Below are 22,448 nucleotides of genomic sequence, written 5' to 3'. Positions count from 1 at the left end.
AGCTGCTCTTCAAAGCAAGGTTTCTATATATATAGCTGCATTTTGGGTCTGCTCTCCCCAGCAGCATGCTTTGGAAGCAGTGCTGTGCACAGCCACCTGTGTGACTGTAGCTATGTCCTACCAGAGAAGTAGAATCATTCAGACAGGTGAGCACCAGCACAGCACCTATGGCATTGTCATTGCAAGCAAAAATGTAAGCAAGAGAAAAGAAGCTTGGGTTTGGTCTGGGCTATTGCTGAAGCAGGAGGCAAATGTGAAGCTGTGATGCCTGAGTTCAGGGTGTCCCTGCCTCTGAACATGCTCACGATCTGGACCTGCTGAAACCTTTGTGCTTGCAGCTTTGCCTCCTATCCTCTCTCTCTCCCAGAGCAGTGCTGCTTGGCTTTTTCTTGTGTTTTTTATTTTATTTTTATTCCCTTGTCTGCCTGGTTTCATCTTACATGTGGGCTGAAGACATGGTCATTCTGTGTGCTAGCAAACTAGCCACCACTCACCCACACAGGCACCTGCAGGCTAGATGGGAAAGCAGCAGGCAGTGTCACTCCTGGCAAGGCTGTTTTTGGCTGCAGTTATGTGTAGGACCCTTGTGCATGTACCTGGGGTTCTCCACAGGGCATCAGTCCTAGCCTCTACCAGGTCTGGGTGTCGTGGTGGCGTAACCCCAGTTTTCAGAGTTATAACTGCAGTTTTGTGCTATCTAGGGATGCATCACTCAGCTGTCTTACCTGTGACATACCAGGGGGGTTCTGGAGAGAGCACTCTGCCTTTCAGGGCTACGGCACCAGGCTCCTTCTCCCTGCAGGTGCTCTCTGCCTCCAGGCCAAGGGAAACCCAGGGCAGGAGCCTGCTTGTCTCCTGGGGCTCGGCCTCCTGCAGCAGGGCAGCACGGGGCTGGGGCTCCCTCCCCTTGGAAACCCCCCTCTGCTCTACTTCCACGTGCTCTGAAACACTTCTCCCGATGCTCACAGTGCATTTGCGATGTCTGTTTGAAGAGTCAGACTGTCGTCAAGTTTGGGTTAGAGCTGTGCGAAGCTCGATAACAGAAAGCATTTTAAAACCATGTTTCACAGAAGACTTGAACCAAGCTCCGTTTGGAGAAACCCCTGCCAGCACTTGCAAGGCAGTACTGTGTCAGTGCTGGACCTCCAGCTACTCGTTAATCATTTCCCTCCGTTCAGATGGAGGACACAAAGCGAGGGGAAGGGGAGATATTTCCAGAACAAGCCTATTTTTGGTTACATGTGAACGTCTTGGTGTCTGCTTTGCTGACAAGCTGGAGCCCCCCCAGCCATTCGTGCTCAGCCTTTGGGAGAAGAGTGAGACCGCTCTCAGGAAAATGATTTAAAATGCCTTCAGATGCCTTTTCACTTCTTTTTATTTAATTCCATAAATATTTTCATAAGGCTCAGTGTCTTTACAACACTTTTTTAAACACTTTTTTTTGTTTTATACACACAACTTTGACACTTGTTTGACGGGGTCAAACAGTCCAATATAAACAAAATAATAAAACTGGCAAGTGCGGATCAGCTGGGTTACCAAAATCCTTTTTTTTCTTTTTTCTTTTTTTTTTTTTCTCTTACTGTTAAAACCCCAAAAGCACTAAAATATCGGTATTTGGCTTCAAACTAGAATTTTGAACCTTTTTTTTTTTTTTAATTCTCTGCTACAAGTCCCTGTCATCATAGTGCCTTTAAACTCCTACAGCCTCTTCTTTTCTTCTCAAGGAAAAATAAGCTTGGTGATGCCATGCAGAACTTACAATAGCTACTAAATATACATGTTCCCTGAAATGTAGCTGCAATGAAAAGATGACAGAGCATAAAGAGAACAAAACCAGAAACCCAAAGCACCACAGTGTACTATCAATAACATTGCAATGGACGGCCGGTGACCATCCAGAAACTGAAACAAATTTCAAATATATTTCTCTATGTATTATTTTCTATTTACAACTGTTAGATGCACCTAGGTTGATTCTTGTTTGATCTTTTTGGAGAGGGTGGGGAGGCGAAAGTCTTGAATTTAGATCCTCTGTTCTAGTGTCTAGGTCAAGGGTAATGCATGTCATTTATCTAGGGAAGAGGGTATTTTTATTTTTTATATATATATATAGTTTCAGCCAGAGAAATACCGTAAACATGTAAGTTTGTTACAACTCTCTTGTTTCTGCATATGGAATGGTAAGTGGGTTCCTCCTGTCTGGCATTGAAATGAAAGTCTGTATCAGATGCTCAGTCAAAATCACCCCAATCTGCCAGCATCTACGCTGCTTCCAGCACTTTCAGACACACGAGGCAGCCCAACCCTGCTCCCTATTGGGAAAGCCACAGTAGGTAGTAAAAGTGGGACCCAGTGCTGGTTCTTCTTTGTGATAATGCTCCATCTCTTGCAGCACCTTGGCAATTTATGGAGGGGAAGAGCTTTCTTGAATGCCATGCCTGAGAGCCAAGCCCCTCTTCCCTCTGGAACAACGCCTGCATCTGCTTTGCCTGCCACCTGGCTTCGGCAAGCGCTAGCAGCGCTAGCTTAGTTTGGCTTTCCACTTAAGAAAGAAGCTGTGAGTCCAACAAGTGGCCTTGTCAGATCAAGCGAGTCTTGATTTATGATGCAAATAATGGTGTGGCGGTGGTGTTTCTTTTTTCCTAGTGCTGAATATTTAGGAAGCATCTTCTCATAAAAATTATGGATGTCTCATTCTCACTCTCTGAGGCACAAAACAGTAAATGAACAGGCTTAACTAATGTGCTTGTTACTTTTTTTTCCCTAAGCAATTAAAAGGCAAAGGAATAAGTGAAATTTCCATCACGTTGACAACAGATTATAATCTCTCTCTCTTTCTCTCTCTCTCTGCATCTCTCTCCAGCCATTCAGAAACAGTAAAACATTTCAGTTAACTTGTGCAAACCAATCTCATTCACTTCTCTAAATACCCATTCCGTTAAACAAACAAAATAATAATTGCTACATTTTTCAATATGAAAATCTGAGCATTAAAAATGCAAAGGTACAAAAGAGCATAGGAATTACTTCTGATATAAAATTGCACTGCCTCCTGTTTGGGGTTCCCAGTGTTTCGCTGTTGCCTGTCACAGAGGGACCACTCTTCTGCTCCGAAATGCTAATCTGGTGTTGTTCAGTGAGAGTTTCTAGGTTACTAAAAGGTGCTGAGATTATTTTTGTACTTAAATAAAAAATACATTCGCTGCCTTGTAACATGCCCTGAAAGAAAACAGCCTCCACAGAAATACTGAAATCGCACTCTCTGCTTTTGCCATTTTCTTGTAGTTCTTGTGTGGAAAAAAAAAAAAATGTTTATCCACACTACTGGCCTGAGGTGTTTATATGGTGTACCAAATTCAAAAGAAAATGATAAATACCATGATCTATTATTTCATCCCAGGTTTTCAAAGGAGCTTGCAGAATAGCTCTGCAAAGTTTTTGAAGTTCATCTTCTGAACCTGATTAAACAATCTCAGTTGTCATAGGGAGAAAAAAAATCATCCTAGTGCACAATGATTTGTTTTACAAGCTCAAACATTCTTGCGCTTGCATACAAATGTAGTTAAGGCTGAAATTGTAGGAAATGTCTTTGAAAGTACAGCTATGAATCTCCAGAGTGAGAAAAAGAGAGAGAAAGAGACCCGGAGAATTCAGCTAATCACTCCAGAGCCCACTGACCCTGATGCGCCACTGCTGACCATTGCTGCAGCTCAGATTTAACTGAGCGGTGATTTAGATTAGGTCATACTCATGATCACAGGGCTGAACTTCTCAGGTCACATCCACATCTTTCCTGAAAGGCAGTTCTCAACTGCTCTGCAACTTGGATACATTAAATATCAGGTAAATACTTCCAATTACTTGGGCAATGATCCTTCTGCTGATGGGTCACTACTGGCAGCTCATGTTTTGCTTGGGAGGTCAGTGCCCAAGTGGAGCCGGTGTTCTTAAACGCAAGAGTAGTGCAGGCATGACCCTCTCTTTTGGGATCATTGCTCCTGTAAATAGCAATTAGTGGTTTGTTAATGCAGTACTGTGCAGGCGTGAGTATGGCCACCAGGATGGGACCTTAGTTCCTGAAGAAAGAAAACTGGCCATTTGTTGGAGCCTAATAGCCAATTTTCCTCTAGCTGGAATGGAGGGCATGAAGCCATCAGTCTTTAAGCTTTTATCTTTGCATGGAAAACAAAGATAGGAGTGGGGTTTTCAGAGAGTCGTGTCTCAGCTTAAAAAGAAAATAAATCAAAATCAAAGATAGCCCCACAGAAAAAAATAAATAAAATGCAAAAGAAATAAAAGCCCCCAAAATTCTTTTCTCAGTCTTACGCCGAGTGTGAACAAATCACACTGAATTGAGAAAAAGACAGTGCTTTTAAAAGTGCAAGAAATTAACTGAGGAAAACCCATCTCTCACTTCCTAAATAGCTGTTACCCCTTCTGCTCGTTTTCACCTGCACACAACAAAAATAGTTAAAGCCAGAGAAATACTGCGCAGCAGAGCATGGTGCACAAGGGAGCACATCCAGACAGGCACGAGTCAGACCAGAGAATGCAGGACAGGGACGGGGAGGGTTGATGCTCTTCGTTGAAATGGTGACTCCGGGGACAGCCAAGGAAGGGACGGAGAGGGAGGGAGAGATCTCCCAGCGATCCAAAAAACAAACAAACCCCCCATAAATAAAATCAAATAACATACACCAATGTAGTCCATGAGAAACTTCGATGACGAATTCACACAAGCAGGAAAGCATTCTGGGATGCCAATGACAGCTTGAATGAAGATGAAGAAGAAAAGAAAAAAACACAATGTCCGACCAATGGAATAAAATAAAATAAAATAGGTCACATGATTAGAAATCATTGGTGCTTCCTAGTATCTAGTAGCAGATTGCTTCCCAAAAACAACAAAAAAGTTTTTGGTCCTTCTGTATATATACATATATGTATATATATTATTTTTAAATATGTATGTATATATATATATGTATATATTTAGTTGCAACAGTGCTTCTCCGAAAAAAGGTCCATCTATAAATATAATTTTACTTCATTTTATTTTTAATTTTAAATTGGTTTAAGTTAAAATTCACCATCTTTCTAGGTATTATTTTTTGAATGGTGTTAACCTGCTGAAGTTTTGCCAGAATGGTGCCTGGCTGCGTCTGGGTTCGGTGAACTCGAAGACCTGGGCCTGGGATATGCCATCTGTCACCATGTATTGTCCCTGATTTAATGGATCCTGGGGTGGTGGGTAGGCTGGAGGAACCGACTTGGAGCAGCTCACACCTGCATTGATGATTGGGGGGGAAAAAGAAACAGATCAGTCAAAGTGCAATTGGGTCAATAGTCTTTCTTCGTCATGCTATCGCTTCTTATCGCTTTATAACCAGGGTCCCAAACAACAGGGAGACATGCTAGAGACGGCGAGTCTACGGAGAAACGCAGCCGCTGCCTAACTCTCAGCTCAGAGGCTACCTGTGCTGGACCGCATGTTGAAGATCTAGAGACGATCCATTACTTTTGTATTGGCAGAGTTTTGCCTGCCCTGATGGAAAAGTCCTGCGTGCCCTAGCGAGACACAGTGCTATGGCTGTGCCGTAGGTGGCACCAGCCTGGTCAGACGTCGGCAGACAGCCATAGCGCCAGTCCCGCTCTCCCATTTAACACTTGATGTTTCTGAGCTCGTTTTCACCCTCCCAGCTACATTCGCAATGGGTTTTGCCCTGGCAAAGGTGCCCCAGTGACCAGCCCCAAGCAGCGCGACCCCCAAGGACCGCTCGGCACCAGCTCCTGCGCCAGAAGGGAGCAGCGCAAGGCGGCTCGGGTGGAGTGATGCTGCAGGGACCTGCATCGCTAGACAAAGGGCAACTTATTGTTTTGGAAAGCTTGTCAGACTTTTCCATAGGGTTTTAAATTTATTGGTCTTGTTTCAGCCCAAAACGGCTATATGCAATGCAGTAAAGGCTTGCTTCTGCTCAATCCAAATGGGCAGCAATGGATGGACTGACAAGGCTACACCTCCAGGGTCTATCGGTGGCCAGGTGCGTGACACCCACCTGTCACAATGCCTGTGCAGGGAAGGGGTGAGGGGACACTGCTCTTACAGGTTTCCCAAGACAGAGGGGAGCTCCAGCAAGCTGGGACCTACACAGCCACTCGTAAAGGATGACGCACAGATCACAGCGCTGGGTGAATGGAGGCGGAACAAAGGGAGGCGTTGTGCCACCGAAGTGCAGCCTACAGGGAAAAGTCACAGCTACTTCTGCATCGCCTCCCCGCCACGCCACTGACGAGGGATAACCCTCAGGATACTGTGATCAGCTGGAAACCACAACTTCCAAAAGGGATGGGAAGGAGGAAGGAGCAGGGCTCCGAAGTGGGGTGCTGTAAGCTCTGGCCATCTCCGGATCCCCGCTGCTGCATGCAGAACTGCTCTTCCTTCTGCGGGAGGACAGCCCCGGCCACAAGAAGCGTGGCAAGCGTCGCAAGGGCCATCGCGAGGCCGCTGCCTCCCCTAGTCTTAACCGCAGGAGCGAGGTGACTCTACCCGAGTAGCTCAGTGTCCTCGTCTGGAAAGCGGGATGGCATGACCCACCTACCTCACACGAGGATGGTGAAGCTAAATTAATTAATGTTTGTAAAACACTTTGAGATCCTCGGATGGGAAGGTGCTAGAGAAGGCAAAATACGGTGATTAGCACCCGGGTACCACAGCAAGGTGTGTAAAAGCAATGACTGCATTCAGTTTGCTGTTCCTAGCCACACACAAACACATGCTTTGCAGGACCAGCGCCGGCTGGCCTGGGCACAGGAAGGCTGCACACAGTCGGGTACTTACAGACAAAGGAAAAAGCCTCACAAAGTGCACTCACGGAGCTCGTCTGACAATTTCTATATGGTGCCACAGTGTAATCCAAAAACCTCTTTTTTTTTAGATATCAAGCTAAGGCTCTTTAGGTAAGAAAATTAATTTTTTGCTTACTACAGAATTTACCCATCATGGGTTCTTAAAAACATCAGAAGGTTCAGACCAACTGGAGATGGCATCTCAATGATGGCTAATCAATTTCTCCTTTTTTACAGCAAATACAATCCAATCATGCAGCTTTCTGTCCACTGCAGGGAGTAACCAAGGCTGTTCCTCATGGTGGACAAAAATTGCTCCATAATTCATTACTTACAAACCTTTAACCAATTCATCACAGTTAGTATTTCAAACAGTTGAAAAGAGCAATCTGGCGATGTTCTGCATTTGTATCTGTATGCTGGAATAGTTTGATTACTCTTCAACAAGCTTTCTACTCTATCTTTCCCAAGCTCCTCTCTCCCACAGTGTGCAGAGTGGAGCCCAAGCCCAGAGCCCTGCTGTCCTGGGGTCAAACCCAGCCGGGGTCAGTCCTAGGAGACCCGAGACACCATGGGTACCATCCTTGCTGGCAGGGCTCAACAGTCCATTCGCATTTGCCACACTGTGACTTAAGCCAATGATGTCCCGTAAGGGCAGAGCATGGGCCTGAGCTCACCCCCGCCCCACCGCTTCCATCCCTTCTTCTACCACTGTCCTGCTCCACGCTGCCTTCCTGGAGGGCGATTCAATGTGTGGGCGGTGAAACCAACTACAGAGTCTGCTCTGGAGACCAAACTCCAGCCCTGAACCCACACAAGAGTGCAGACATCCCCCTGGAGAAATCCAGCCATTAGTGCCTTGGCCGCTCGTCCCAGGTGAGAAGAGGCTGGTGAGGACTTTTAGGATCTGTGTCAAGGTTAGGATCTAGTGCAGGTCCCTTACATGGCTGGAGTTGGGAAATGCATCTTCTATCTGGTAGGCGGTTTGGATCCCAAAGGACTGCTTCAAAGGGAGATAGTCCTGGTGCCACCAGGGTTACTAACTAATGCTCTACAACACAAAAGGGCTGTGAATCTAACGCTACTACTACGGGACAGACAGCAGTTATTTCTAGCTTTGGAAGACCTTAAAACCACGCTGCTTTAATGACATGGCCCAATGTCTTTTGCATCATGTGGCTGCAGAATTGCACCTAGCCTTGTGATGCATCTGGCCTGCCATGCTGAGCCGTGCTGAGCTCTCTATTGTCTTTAAACCAACTTGTGGAGGGTGAACTAGTGTTTTTTAATCACAACACAGAAATGCTATGAAATCTTCCGGATCAGCAAAATGTTATGCACTTGGGAGGCTGGAGAAGTAGAAAAAGGACAGGCTGGCTGAAGTCCACTGACATTGATGGAGTTACACTGGAAAGAATGTAATCCATAGTCTGTCTTCTCCAAACAAGAAAAAGGCAGACTCCCCTGGCCAGATCACTAGCAAACCCCATTCAGTTCTTTCCCAAGAGAAGCCTTTTTGGTCCAAACTCCTGGAAAACAGCTATCCCTGCCTGGAACATGCCCATGCAAATACACACTGCCACTTCCCGCAGTAAAGAAGCTCGGACCCATAGTCTTCAGAGTGTTTCTTTGTGTGACCCTGCTCAAGGATGTAGGGTTTTAGTATTAGCATCTAAGTTGGATGAACTTCAAAAGCTCCCGGTTGGTTCTACTTGAATAAACAGCCAAAGGTTTGCATATTTATCATGTTTATCAAATGGCGTCCATGGCCTGAACGATCACAACTGTGCATCTCAATGGCATGCATAATTACTGGGTGTTTGAGGGCATGCAAATAAAAACATTTGTGCTCTGGCAAGGCAGGCTGATTATTCCCTATGAATACGTTTTCTTGTGAAACTGTGATACGGCATGTTGCAAAAGCTAGAGGTGCCCTGAGAATGGCTTTGGTTTTGACATGCCGATGTTCCTGACAAGGTGGAACACAGGAATTATGTGCAGAAGGAGGGAAATTCACCTAATCTGAACATCTTCAGAACCTGAGAAGGAGCAATTCTGGGAAAAAGTATGACAGGTTGCTATTTTTCTATTCTGCTGTGGTTTGTTCTCTCATCGGAACTTGGGGCTGTTGTGCAAAATTGTCTCTTGAGGGATTTTTTTTTATATGCAAAGCCATCACTCCACTGCAATTCAACAGAAAGAAATGAGCAAAGCTCTTTTCCAATGCAATTTTGGGCTGCTCGGAGAACAGAATTCAAAGCGCAAAGGGAAAGAATCGATAGATAAGTAATGATTTCCAGACACAGCTGCTGCACTGCCTTCCCGAGGCGTAAGAAAACAGCTATACACCAATGACCAGACTTGGAGCTCCTTCTGCTGGTTCATGCATAATTCTGCACAGTAGCAGAATATAAAGGCTGCAGCTGCATAGCAAGATCATTTGGCAGGGTGGGGGCCATGGAAATCTGTTCGGAATAAGCAAAAAGAAAACTCCAGGGTTTATGATTTGGCTAGACAAAACTGGTAAAGAGAGATGCTGCGCTGTCAGTTGAAAGTGTGCCTTTTTTTAGTGCTAGGACACGTCACTTGGAAGCTTTTGGCTTTCGCAGCTCAGAAGAAAACAAAAGATATAACATGATCTCCTTATTTTTTCCTTCCTTTTTTTCAAAGTGCCTCCTCTATTTGAGATTACACCAGGACTCCACTAGCACTTGAAGACCCAGGAGCACGCTGCTAACTCACAGGCTATCCACACGGACACGTGCAGACAGACCCACGTATAACTAGTGGGGCAGCTCCATTAACACTGCACCTTGTGAGAGTTAATACAAAGTGTACACAGAATACACGCAGATATGCCTCTATAACCATGGAAACTTGCCTTACAAGATGCTCATTCCATCCTCACCCTATAAGATTTTATCTCATATTTTGATCAGGAGCTATTTCATTGGCTTTTCTTCTGCCTATCCATCTAGATAGCATGTTGTTCATTGCTCCCACTAGTTGAGTGGGAGACGACAAAACGCCAGCACCTCCTTTCTGTAGTGGCTGAGGGGAGGCTGTTGGAAAGGAGGCAGTGCTGCACTAAGGGGCCTCTCAAATCCTCAATGGCAGCTTCAGGAGCCATGCTCGAAAAATCTTATAAATTTCATTTCCTTGTTTTATTTTAACCCATACACAACATGGGTAGCAGGGAACGTGCCTCAAGAACACTAATTGATATATGGTTAATTACTACTGCAGCAGAGACAAATTTAGTTTAAAGAAACCAGAAACAGCCATGGCTGAACGGGTACAGCCCTTTGCCCTTCTTCAGCACGTTTCAACAGAGGATCTCAAAGCACTTCACCACTGCTCATTCCGTTGCTGTTATATTCAGAGTCAGCAACTACTCTGTGCCTGGTATTAGTTCTGCTGATTGCAGGCAGTTTTTACACCAAGAGGTGGGGATGGGAGCTGTGAACAGGAACCGTCCACCACCAATAGCAGTCCTTAGCAGCCACAGACTTCACTGGTCTTCACTTCCATGCTCAGCTCCCCAGCTCAGATTTTGTCATGCTCACCCAGTTCAAGAGGAACCTAAGTGGTGCATTAGCCATGGCTCTTCACACAGCAGGGGATTTTTATCAATGGTCTGGCAGAGGTAGATATTGCCAGGAATGGTACCTGCGAGGAGAAGATGCCTGACCTCCCCTTTCTAAGCACTAGCCTAACTTCTCTGTTTGGAGGAAGAGGAAAAGAAAAGGGCCCACTGCTGCTCGTGGGGGACCCTGCGGCCTTGAGAAATGCAACAGAGGAAAACAGTGATCTTGTGGCTGGGCTATTCCACAGCCAAGCGCACTATCTACAAATACTGAGCTAACTTTACCTTCCTGAATCTATTTACCAAGCCTGTTACTACAACCTAATGTCATCAGACTAGACATTAAGATAACGATTCCTCATGTGATAAGCAAAAGCTAAGTGAGGCAAGGTGGAATAAATGATACAAGGGCTTTATCAATCAAAGCCAGGTGAAAACTAATTGCATTTATGTAGTCTCCCTCTCCTCCAGCATTATCTACACTGATAGCAATGAGCACTGTGTCTGTGTCATTGATGGGAAGAGATCACTTCGTCCATCACTGCCCTGAAATGCAGCCTCGCTGGGGTTAAGAAAGGAACCAAGCAAGACTATCCCTTACCTGCCATAACTCACTGAACCGAAAGTACAATAGTGCTGGGCTGACAGCCTCATTGCAGTTGGAATCTCAGCCTGACATTGACGTCAACACCTTGACTCTTCAAATGAGGGCTCGGCATTGATGGAAAAACCCAGGCAGCCTGTTTCACATCTCACCAAAAACTCCCCTGGAGAATCTGCTTAAAGCGTGTGCCCACTGCTCAGTCACCAACACCATCCTCAGAGGTCTCCCAGCCAAGAGTTTATTCTTGATTTCATTTAGCTCGGTGCTGGACCAGATCTCAGATGGAACTACTGACCGTCTTGGTGATCGTGATCAGAGAGCACTGCTTGTGGACCCACAGCACCCCTGGGGGCTGGGGCAAGCTGCAGGGGGGCACCACGTAACGCTGGTGTTTGGGCGGTCTGGGGAGGGGTCTCTGTTATGGGCAATGGGGTAAGCTCTGTGATGTCTCAGTCTGTGGGGAAATGCCACCAAGAACATGATCAGCTCCATTCTTTCGCCTGTGCAGTGGGAAGCTTTGTGAAAAAAAGGAAACAGGCCCTGAATATCTGAAAATGCCAACACCCCTCTTTGTTTCTACCTGGTTGGTCTATGTGTTGCCCAGGCTCCTTCAGCCCCCCAGGCTATGTCTCCCCAGGTGTGAAGAGGATGGAAAACAGCCAGGGCCAATCTCGCTAGCAACAAAGATGCAATAAACGAGGTTCAAACACTCAGAAAAACTACAGGAGGTGCCTGCAGACTCCGTTACCTGGTAAGCCCTGTCCTTGCCAGGTGGATGAAGCCAGCACAAGTACACTAATACGCAGTTGCCTTGTTTTGCTGTGCAGACTTGCTGGGGGACAGCTTAAAGCATACAAGTTTGAGATGTTAAACAAAGCTGTTGGGTGTTTGGGTCAGGGTTTTATGAGCTAGTTAGCTGTGAGCTCAAGTGATCAGAAAGAAAGAAAATTCAGTGACTCAGAGGGAGTTTTACTGCAGGCCACAGCAGCTCATGCTGGCTGATGATTTAACCCCTGCTGGGGTTTGCATAGCTGGGTATTTATGGGCAGATTTAATGACAGCATCCTTCTCAGCTCAAGGCAAAGGGTGATGTATGTTTTCCTCCTTCTACTAGTCCCAGACCACCAGGCTGAAGACTTGTCCAGGCTGAGGGCATCTGCTCTGGTGAAGCTGTGGCACAGTGCAGAGGAGAATACATGGGACAGAGAGAAAGGCAAGAAGCTGGCTCATAGCATGGGGCTGCAGAGCTCTCCTGGGGCTGGGAAACCCTTTCACCTAGCTCTAAGGCCACTTCTTTAAAATTGAGCAAACATTTAATTTTCCAAAATGGAAATATTAATGGAAAACAGAGCTTTGAAGATGGGCTCTCTTCACTGAGCAGTGGAACCGCTAATCACCCTGAAAACCTTGGCTGACAGCTTCTAGGAACGTGAGCTAATATCCCTTTTGTGTCTGGGGGAAGGAGACAGCCTATGTGCTATCCTGCATGGGGACAGATGTGGACAAAGCTGGGGAATCCAGTAAGTAACTGAATGTTTCTGAACGCTGCAAACGCTCATCACGGGAGGGGAGATCAAAAGTGGCCAGCAGAAGGGAAGCCCCTGATGGACAGAGGCAGTGAAGGAGCCTTCTGTTTCCAGACACTTAGAAATGGAAAAAAGTACCCTGGATAATCCTGTGTCGATATTAAGAATAGACTAGAGTTCTACACGTGATCCATTTTCATGGGGACTTCAGCCTTGTTTCCCCTGCTATAGTCAATCACAAATGCAATTTTGGAAGTGCAATTTGATGCTATCTTAATGTCTAACTTGCCACTGCAGGCAGCAAAGGTCCTCAGTGGTACCTGGCCTTATCTGCAGAATTGCAGACTTGATCGACCGTGGGTTAAAAAGGGTGGGGTTTTGTTGTTGTTGGTCGTGGTGGTTTGTTTTTGTTTTTTGTAAATCAAGCCAAATAAAATACTCTATTATTTTACTATTTCTAGGAGCCACCACACTGAATTCTATTTCCAGTTACCACACTGACATTCAAAGACACTGAAGGGCTGTAACTGAGAGGCAAAATCTTGAACAATCAATGCGAAAAGAAAAAAAAAACAACAAACAGCCCCTCTCCCTATCTGTTGGTAAGGCGCACAACCAACACTATCCATTTACCTTACATCTAATGGACTTTAAAAAGGCAGAAAATTGGTTTAATGCTGTCTTAAGGCACCTGGCCTAATATTATTATGTTTTGTCCAATCTAATAAGTAGTGCAAATCGTACTATATTGCTGAAATCTGACCTTGCACATCATTAAATCTATTTGGAAGGAGGCTTGTGTATGCATTTCTGTTTGGGCACGAGAATTAAGAGGTGGTTGCTTCCAAATGGGCTGAGTTGAGCCCCACAGACAACCCTCATTTGGGGACTGAAAATCTCAAAACACAGAGTTGTGCTCTTAGTTAATCACCTGCATGAAGTTTCCATTAGTTTAGAAAGTTCTAAGGTTTCTTCTCCTGCTATTGGGCGATCTCTCACTGTCTTGCCCTCGTGTGCTGCAGCGAGTGGTAGTTTAAATGCTTCCCCTTAAAATGCATGCAGCCGGCTCCAGAGTAATACCTCTGGGAGGTGTGGTACAACAGTGCATGAAATAAGCTGCAGTTTATACTATTTGAAAAATGTTTTTCTGCTTCACCTCTAACAAAGTTGATCGCATTTTCCATTTCACCTCCTTCACAGCTTTTCTCTCTTCCTTAAGTATTCTGTGACAGGGAAATTACCACGGATTCCCATTTAAGAGGTGGAGGGAATGACTGAGATAATCTAGAAACAAGTAATAGACATCCGCTGACATGGGAGCAGAGCTCTCACCACGTCAGGTCGGGCTGCTGAGCTATCGAGCCCTGCAGTAGCCACTGAGATCTGTCCAGCGAAGATCTCAGTGTCTTTAACTTTAACCAATACTTCAGTTGAATGCAGTGGAAATATTCCTATTCCTAAAGGGTTTCACTGCTTTCCAGGTATAACTGATGCTCCAGAAACAACTTAACACCCCTTCCAATGCTTCTGTCCTGCTGTGGGAGGCTGGGTGGGGAGGACAAAGGCAGCCCCGCTGCCCGCAACTGCCCAGTGTACGCACGCCGGTCTGCCTGCTGCCAGCCCCGAGAGCAGCACCTCAGCCACAGCAACACAGCCCAAGCACTTTCCAGGGTCTTTGGCAAAAAAAATAAATAATAATAATTGTTGGCAATTGATGTTAAATGCACATGGAAAGATTCAAAACATCAGTCACTATAAGCCACCTCTCTGGGATGTCCTCCTCCTATCTTTCTCTTCTGAGCAATTCCGCGAGCTCTCTGCTCTGTCTGTCTTGTGCTTCTCCTTGGATCCTGGGTAAAAGCACAAGGCAAACCAGGGTAAGAAACCCAAGAGTTTTCAGCAAAACATTCAGTGCAGCTATGTAATCTAATTAATCTAAGGCTGGGCTATGATTACCATGATGTAGGACAAAAGAAACAGAGCCACTAATCTAATGGCCTTATTGTTATTTGAGATTTCATATCTTAAGTAAAAGAACCAGACTTTGCTTAACTTGATGCTAAGGGTCTGACTGAATTTCTATCCATCTCAAGGACTTCATCTTATAAAAAGAACTCCCAGTGTCATAGCATATGCTCATTCTGCATAAAAGAAATGCTGACTGGTGTTTTATGAGCTAATTAATTTTATCAGAAAAGCCTAAGCTGATAACCCCCCCTCCCCTTTTTCATCTCAGAGAGAAAGAGAGAGAAAGAGAGGAAACGAGAGCAATTGCTGAATAAGAAATCAGTACAGTACAGTTACGCTTATTATGTTTGTCAGGATGCAAGTATGGGGATTTAATTAGTAGTACTGGTAGGCATGCTCAAGCACCTTTGAACTGTGTCACTTAATGACTAAACAGTAAAATTATTAATTAATAATTAATTAATAATTTAATCGAACAGCAAGTAATAATTAAAACTGGTTTTGCCATGGCCATCATGCAAGTCAGATTATCCAGTTGCCATAATTTCCGTGATTGCTTCCGTGGTTGGGGGAGGATCTGCAAAACCGAGCTCATGATAGTGTCCACTACTGCCAGAACTACACGTACACCGTGTCACATACCTGTCCCCGTTTTTTGCGTATTTTGAGCTTAGAAAATCTGGCCAGGAGAGTTTTTAGAGAACATCTCAGCAGACAACAAAGGAAGTTAGTAGAGAGGAGAAGACTAATGACAATGGAGAGACACAGCAAACCATGGTGTTTACAGCTGGCCTAGCGAACCACTATTGTACCAGCAAAGCCAGTAGACAACAAACAGGTGAAGCAGAAAGCAAAGAGCTCCTTCAACTTCTGCAAAAAAAACAACCCAATGCCTGTAGAGAATGGGGAAGAATCTACCTGGGACTGACTATAGCCAAGAAACGATGAGTTCTCTTAAACACTTTTATAGGCCTAGTAGTGCCAAGGTACTTTGGTAACTGATCAATATGTCTATGACTTTGTGAAGCTTTGGAAAACTTGAAAAATTACCTCTCTGACTTTCCCTCCACATTGACTATTTCAAAACCTGTAGCTGCAGGAGTTATTGCCAGAGATAATTAACGCTGGCCATTTTGGCAGTTGAGACTGTTTAATATCTAGCATGGCATTTATTAGTTGGCCTGGGTGGGGAGATGAGCCTGACATTGAAGATATATAACATCTTTACTATGATGCATTATTTCCTAAAGCTGATGCTTCTGTGCTGTCCTTTAAAAGTTACAGGCAGCCCCAAGAATCATGAGCATCCCCTTTCCAAAAGCAGGAAAGGGGTAGATCCCTTACCATGTCCAATATTTTAGCCATCTTTCTTTCTTTTCTAATGGGAGACTTTGGGAATTAGCAAAACACCTACACATCTCCACACTCACTGCCATTTCAGCCTGAGATAAACAACTGAGAAAGATTTCTGCCCCCAGGGACAGCTTCTGGACATGGGACTGGGGACATGAGATCAAATTCATCTCTAGCAAAATTCCACTGGCTTCAACCGCATTAGACCAGAGATTAATTTGGCCCACAGGTACATTAAGAAAGGAAACAAAGCACAAACGGTATTTTATAAAAAAAGAGAAATGGGAGAGGGAAATTCAAGGGGGACACTGGATCCTAGCCCAGCAGGATTCAGCCCAGCCCGCTCCACCCTCACATCACCAGGCACAGTGCATGTTGCCGGTTACCTTTTTGCTTACTGACTTTCTTTACTGTCATTGCCGCTTGCCGCTTTTGATTTTCAGAAATTTCAAAGCCTGAAAAAGGGAACACGGCAAATACAATTCAGAAGATTGCTTACAAAGCCTCCTTTTCTCTTGGGGAGGGGGGAAATTTTCTGCACTGTTTAGCAAACACAGAACTCCCTAGGTGGCAAAGCATCACCCAGTGAGCTGTGTGTACCGTAAGGTATTTCAATGAAAAGCAAATCTTCCTTGAAAGGACAGGCCTCCTTATAATCTCACTTGTGCAGGGTCTGTATGAAAAGTAAGATTAGACCCATTATTATTTATACAGTATCATAAATATGCCCAGTGCTTTACAGCTGAGCAACACAAACTGAGCCTGAACCGACGCTAGTTACAGTCAATTTATGGGCTGATGCTGAGGGAAGGGCACAGCTGATAAGTCATGGACTTTGCCACCATCCTGCCCTGCACAAGATGTGCTTAACTCGAGCAGAAATGAGGCAGCCAGGAGACTCTGAGGTCTGGTGGCCGAAGAGTTCTTTCTTGCACAATACCCACGGAGGTCCAGGCTTGAAGCTATGGGCAGAATTTTCTCACTGAGGGCCCAAAATACCAGTAACTGAACTGGAAAGAGACCTATTTCATGGCAATGAGAGCAACCAAGGACATTTGACCTGTAATGCTACAATTAAAAAAAAAGGTGGGCTTCTCCAACACTTGGGTCTAAATTAAGTATTACCAACAATCTCCTTTCAGATCCATTTCATATTCCTCACCTATCTTTTCATCTTCTTTAACCATCTTCCTTTCTTCTCTGAAAGCTCTGAGCCATCGCAACTTCTCCTCCAGTTTCTTGGCAAAGAATAAGTGCATTTCCTCAGTCTCCTTGTTATGAAGTTTGAAGGCATTCTTCATGCTCACATTGAAGTCATCATCTCGTCCGTCTTCTATATCCACCACTTCATATTTATCCATGTCTATGCGACCTTTGTAATACAGAATATCTCTTCGTATCAGGTCCTGCAGAGAGAAAAGGAGAGATGGGCTGATTGTAAGGTACTTACAGAGCCTCGACTCAGCAGGGAATTCATGGGAGGGCTGAAGAAAAGAAAGAAGCAATGGTGAAACGTGGTCAGAGTCTTCAACTTTGTCTGCTGTGAATATATTTGTTGCTGACTGAATGAATAGGGGACATCATAGACAAAACACAGCAAAATGATACAAATCCTTATGCTGCAAAATTTTGCTTGTAGGAATGAGAAAACGCCTTTTAGAAGGCAATACTCTTCCATCATTTCCCATGGGTTTAGTGTCTTCTTATTGAGCTTAGGGTGTTACTCCTGCTCCATATGACAAAAACAGAAAACACTGGCCGGTGGCCTGATGGGATTATTGTGCTGCAAAAGGGGCTGTGTGGAAGGATAAAACTTGAGAAATCAGCTTGTGCATGCTAGGCAGTGCAGGTCCAGTCGTGCAGATCTCTCTCTTGTCCAGACCCATTTTTAGTGGCAGGGTCTGCCATTTCTGCCATTTGCCTGGAACTGATCTCCTATTCTTGCACAATTAATCAGTGAGAAAACCACCCCCAGTTCTCAATTTAAAGAACCCTTAAAATTCTCTCTAACCCATTATGCCCTGGTTTTAACCAACTTAAATTTTTGCTTATTCCCTCCTTGATGTTTATAGCCTTTACAAACAGACCTGCTCATCTTCACCTGCTTTCTAGATTGATCATTCCTGCCCCTTTGTTTATCAGTGACTGCTCAATTCTCCATGCCAGGATGGATAAAGAAAAATAACCTTCATTATTAATATTTCAGAACTCAGGTAAGAACACCCGCAGTTCCTTGGGCTGTTTGACCTGCCCAGTGCAACCTGCTTTCCCTGCCGGTAGCACACCGTGCAGCAGCGCTGTGTTTCGGCAACCGCGGCCCCACAAAGGGTGGTTCAAGTTACAAGGCATGCATATTTAAAAAGGCAAATTTAGAAACATACAGTTAAGATTGTCTTCCTCTATCCATTCTCAAAGTATAACATTTAGGTGTATTAAATTAACTTAAATACATTTTGATTTTTGAGAGTGCCCTAAGATAAACGCTATGCCAAAGGATTCATTTAAAAGGAAAGAAAATCAATGTACGACATTTACTTACTCAAGATTTAGTAGCGAGGTGGTTTTTTTTGTTTGTTTGGTTTTTTTTTAAGTTAAGCAGTAGGCATTATTTTAAATGAATCATTTATCTTGAAAAATAAATTATACGTCATAGTTTTTTAGCAAATTTGCTCATGGATCTGACAGACAGTATTAACTATCATGAACTGTGCAGAAGCTTGTAGTCTTTAAAATTTGGCTCCCTCCTCTGAAATGCTCTATGGGGAAAAAAGCATCCATTAACTAACATGTTGTATAAATATCTTCCTCAAGTATGTAGGCTTTGAGTAGTGATGCTGTCCAAAACATAAGAAAAGGATACTTCAGGCTGACTATGAATAGGAAAAACTTTTCTACATTTGGAAAATTGTGTCTTTCCCTCTGCCCCCCCTGCCCTCCCCCCCCCCTCCCCCCCGGCTGATAAGAGGTGTTAGGCATCACACTAAACTTGTTCAATTAAATCAATACTGTGTACTGGGTTTAAATTTTAGCCTTGGACTAGTTCTTAGAAATAGCATTCATCTTTACCACATTCTCAAAAAACCTGGTAACAAATCCCATAAGAAAAAGATGTGCTCCTTAAATCAGTTATACCAACAAATATTCTTCTTCCCAGACAAGAAGAAGAAAATTTGCTGCTGTTGAAAACTTCTAGAACAAAGAAGTCTGTCCTTGTGAGACAGGTGAAGTGGGATCAAACATACTTTTCTGTGCAATATTCATGGTTATATAGAAATTTGTTCATAAAAGGTATTATAAAAAATAAACAATCACAATCCTCCTCATCTGGTACTGAAAATACAATACTCTGTGCATTAGCTTTTTCCTTGCACATACTAAACGCACTGTTTTCCCTCTTACCTCTTCAATTTTGGGTTAGAAAACATTATGAGCTATTTTTAATAGCTAATGCTAAGTGAATGTTTTAACAGACTTATGCTGTTGTTAGGCTTCCAGAGGACAATGCCTCTGGTGTGGGCACGTTCAGCTGAGCTGCTCCATGCATTTATTTCCCTTCCAAGGCTGCAGCTGGAACAGCCGCTGCCATCTGTGGAGCTCCTGCAGCTCAGAAGCTCCTGGGTTTTGCAGGTGTTGCTGCGTATTGGATGTGAAGTTAACGGTGTTGCCTAGGAGTTACTGAAGGAGCAATAAGGAGATAATGGAATCATACGAGTGCTTTTGGAAGTAAAATGGCCCCACGGAATATTATTGTTGGTGAAAATGCACTAGCAGGATGAACAAGCTCAGCTATCTAGACTGTTTGCAAAAACCACGCAGAGAAGAAATAGCGTGTTTTTGTCCTTCAGCATTAAATAAGCACATGGGGGAATCTGGGAACGACAGCAAGTGCAAAGCTCCCGCCTGCCACTTTCACTTTCATTTTGAGAAGAGACTATTTTCAATAACAAATGGAGAAGAAATGCATCAGCCTCTTTCCCGTCACCCTCCCCAGAGCACCCAGCCTCCAGTTTGGCAGGAATCTGCTGCTGGAGAAAGGGCCCCGGAGGGGAGGACCAGAGGAGAGAAAGGCTACACAATAGAGGCAGATGAAACCCTTCAAAGGTGCCCAGAAAATCAGAAGCGCTCAGAGCTGGTCTGTGAGGGACGTTATCTGAGTGAGGACCACTGTCCTGTGCCAGTGGTGCATTTCTTTCTTGCTTCCATAATGGAAAGACCATTCCCCACCCATCGGCCATGAACTCCAGCACCGGTACCCAAGTTTTCAAGGGACCCTTTTATTTTCCACACACCAGTGCATGGTTTGTATGCACCCAGGTTTGAGAAAGTTCAGTCCATACAGCAGATTAATAACTGTGACTAGATGATGTCCCCTGCAGCAGGGACAGTGTGCTGCTATCACTCCTGATTATCCCAGGGAGACCATAGGAGAGAATCTGGAAGAAATTATTAAGCTCTAGGATTTAGGTTTGTTTATATGCTGGCTATATTAGTACAGTATTATATAGCTATAGTTTAGCCAGCATGAAGACTAGCTGGTTAAACTATCCAGTTTGGATGTCATACAAAAAAAAAATATGTTTAATTAAGTGCAAGAAAATGTGGGGAAAAAAAGGCTCTGAAAACCTGATTGGTGGAGAAAGGCCAAAAAAGATGGAGCTGTTTAATCTAGAAAGGACGTAAATCAAAAGGAACAAGCTATTGGTATTCCAAAATGGGAAAGCTTCTTCGAAGAAGGCTGGTGATCAATTATTCTCCATTTTGATTGTGGCTTGGCTTAATTTACCGCAAGGGAGAAGAGGATTAGATACTTGGAAAAAAATCTTTCTAGCTGTAAGAGTTGATATGCAGGAGAACAGACAAAATAGGGAAGCCTTGGGACAGCACTCCCTGGAGATTTTCAGAAATAAGGTTAGACAAACATCCATCAGAGAAGATCTGAGTATACTTAATCCTGCAAGGGAATAGCTAATCTCCTGGGGTCCTTCCCAGCTCTACGTTTTGATGATGTCTAAGAGAAAGGCGACAGATGGAGACAAAAAGGGATGAGAGCAGGTAGGATTATTATGGACGTCAGGGGCAGTATGAGAGAAGCCCCAGGGCGCGGGCTGGGACAGCAAACACGAGGAGCAGTGACATAAACCTGCAGTCTCTGCAGACTGCATCCAGATTGCATTGCATGGCTCTTAAGAAAATTGATGCATTTAGGTCATTTGCACTTATTTGTCTGAATATGATCTTTTTTTACCCTACAGCTTCTGTGATTTCTTTTTCTTTCTCTAGCTGAGAGGTTAATTAAGCTCTTCTGAATAAAATGCTCTGCAGTCTGTTCACATAATATGTACCAAGAATTCACAAGGAAAAGATGAAGCCAAAAAAAATATATTTGATGGGAGCACAAAACAAAGTTTTGACACATTACATAAACCTACGACGATTCTGCTCTCTGCATTTGCTTTCTCAGAGGTCTGCAGCTGACGTGCCTGTGCCTGGGGTAGCGGCTGTGCTCGGGGGGGTCCTGCCTGTGGGACCTGCCTGGGGCCTTTTCTCCTGCTCCCACCCTGACTTAGAGCTCCCGTTTCACTGTCCCCTCTCAGAAGAGGGGAGGCGACTTTCTCTAGCCAGGCTTGAAAGAAAAAAAAAAAATATCTAATTTGTGACTGCCACGAGGAAGCCGAGGCTGGCCCTTAATTGGAAAAGCTGAACATGTGGAGTTGCGCCGTGGCTTCCACGATGAATTATGCACCTACCCCCAAATTATCACACCGGATCTAGACATCTATATAAAGGATTGCACCCATAAATCAGACTGCTCAATAACTCTTACTACTTGCCCTAGCATGGCTTTCTCCCCCTGCTCCCCAGCTTCAATCCATCACGGTTTTCCTGCCGCAGGTACCGGGGGGCCGCAGCCCCGCAGGCAGGCGCTGCCTGTTGGTGCTGGGGGGTGCTGTGCCCTACGGCAGCCCCCCCCCGCCCATGCCACTGGGAATAGGAATAGAGAAAATAGGCTGTTAAACACAAGGAGGACAATCTGCCTGCGCAGTCAATTGCTAGTGCGAGATGGCTTCAGAATTAAAAGCTGTTTAAGAGATTAAGCAGCATATGAGGAAGAGATTTCTCCCTCCATCACAGGGCACGGCTGTGCACCAGGGAACCTGCTCGCATCGGACGCCTGCTTCTGCTTGCACGAGGCTGGTGTCCTGTGTGGAAAAGGGCACGCCGCCTGTTCCGCAAACACTCAGGGCAAGGTTTGAGGTGAGCTCTGCCTGGGAAGAGCCCATGAGGAGGGCTCAGAAAGGAGCGAGCTCCTGTCTGTGCAGGTCCTGGGCACTGCCTGCACCAATGGTCCCACCGGTGGGGTGCGGGACCTGGTGGGATCTGTCGGGAGCTGGGGGCACAGAGGGGTTGTGCTTTTGGGATTTGCTGACATGGGCAGGCTCTCAGCAATTCAAATGCTTCTTGCAGTGCAGGACCATGCGGGTTGCTCGTCGGTGTCGGGGAACGTAATGCATCCCTGTCCTCTTCCCAGGCAGCCTCCTAGGAGGAGCTGGCCCAGGGCACG

At 44.9% G+C, this 22,448-nt stretch overlaps 1 protein-coding gene and 1 long non-coding RNA gene across 17 annotated transcripts in view; one reads left to right on the top strand and one right to left on the bottom strand.

Moving 5' to 3' along the window:
- LOC121077126 overlaps positions 1-2,476 on the top strand; it is a 57,125-nt gene extending 54,649 nt beyond the window's left edge. For all 4 annotated transcript variants that reach the window (XR_005823903.1, XR_005823900.1, XR_005823902.1 and 1 more), the window contains one exon: positions 2,396-2,476. This is a non-coding gene — a long non-coding RNA (uncharacterized LOC121077126). The remainder of the gene's footprint in view (positions 1-2,395) is intronic.
- ARHGEF9 (Cdc42 guanine nucleotide exchange factor 9) overlaps positions 1,400-22,448 on the bottom strand; it is a 184,607-nt gene continuing 163,558 nt past the window's right edge. For 9 of the 13 annotated variants that reach the window (XM_040571980.1, XM_040571992.1, XM_040571988.1 and 6 more), the window contains 4 exons: positions 17,049-17,292; positions 16,273-16,341; positions 14,329-14,415; positions 5,039-5,289 (listed from right to left, as the gene is read on the bottom strand). In XM_040571980.1, the coding sequence (XP_040427914.1) occupies positions 5,108-5,289; positions 14,329-14,415; positions 16,273-16,341; positions 17,049-17,292 (582 nt within the window). In that variant the 3' untranslated portion in view covers positions 5,039-5,107. Of the gene's footprint in view, positions 2,708-5,038; positions 5,290-14,328; positions 14,416-16,272; positions 16,342-17,048; positions 17,293-22,448 lie in introns of those variants that run through there. The other 4 variants (XM_040571981.1, XM_040571983.1, XM_040571984.1 and 1 more) reach the window with 4 other exon arrangements.

This window comes from Cygnus olor, chromosome 13 (assembly GCF_009769625.2).
Source record: "Cygnus olor isolate bCygOlo1 chromosome 13, bCygOlo1.pri.v2, whole genome shotgun sequence".
Lineage (NCBI taxonomy): Eukaryota > Metazoa > Chordata > Aves > Anseriformes > Anatidae > Cygnus > Cygnus olor.
This window is presented reverse-complemented; position numbering and strand designations above follow the sequence as displayed.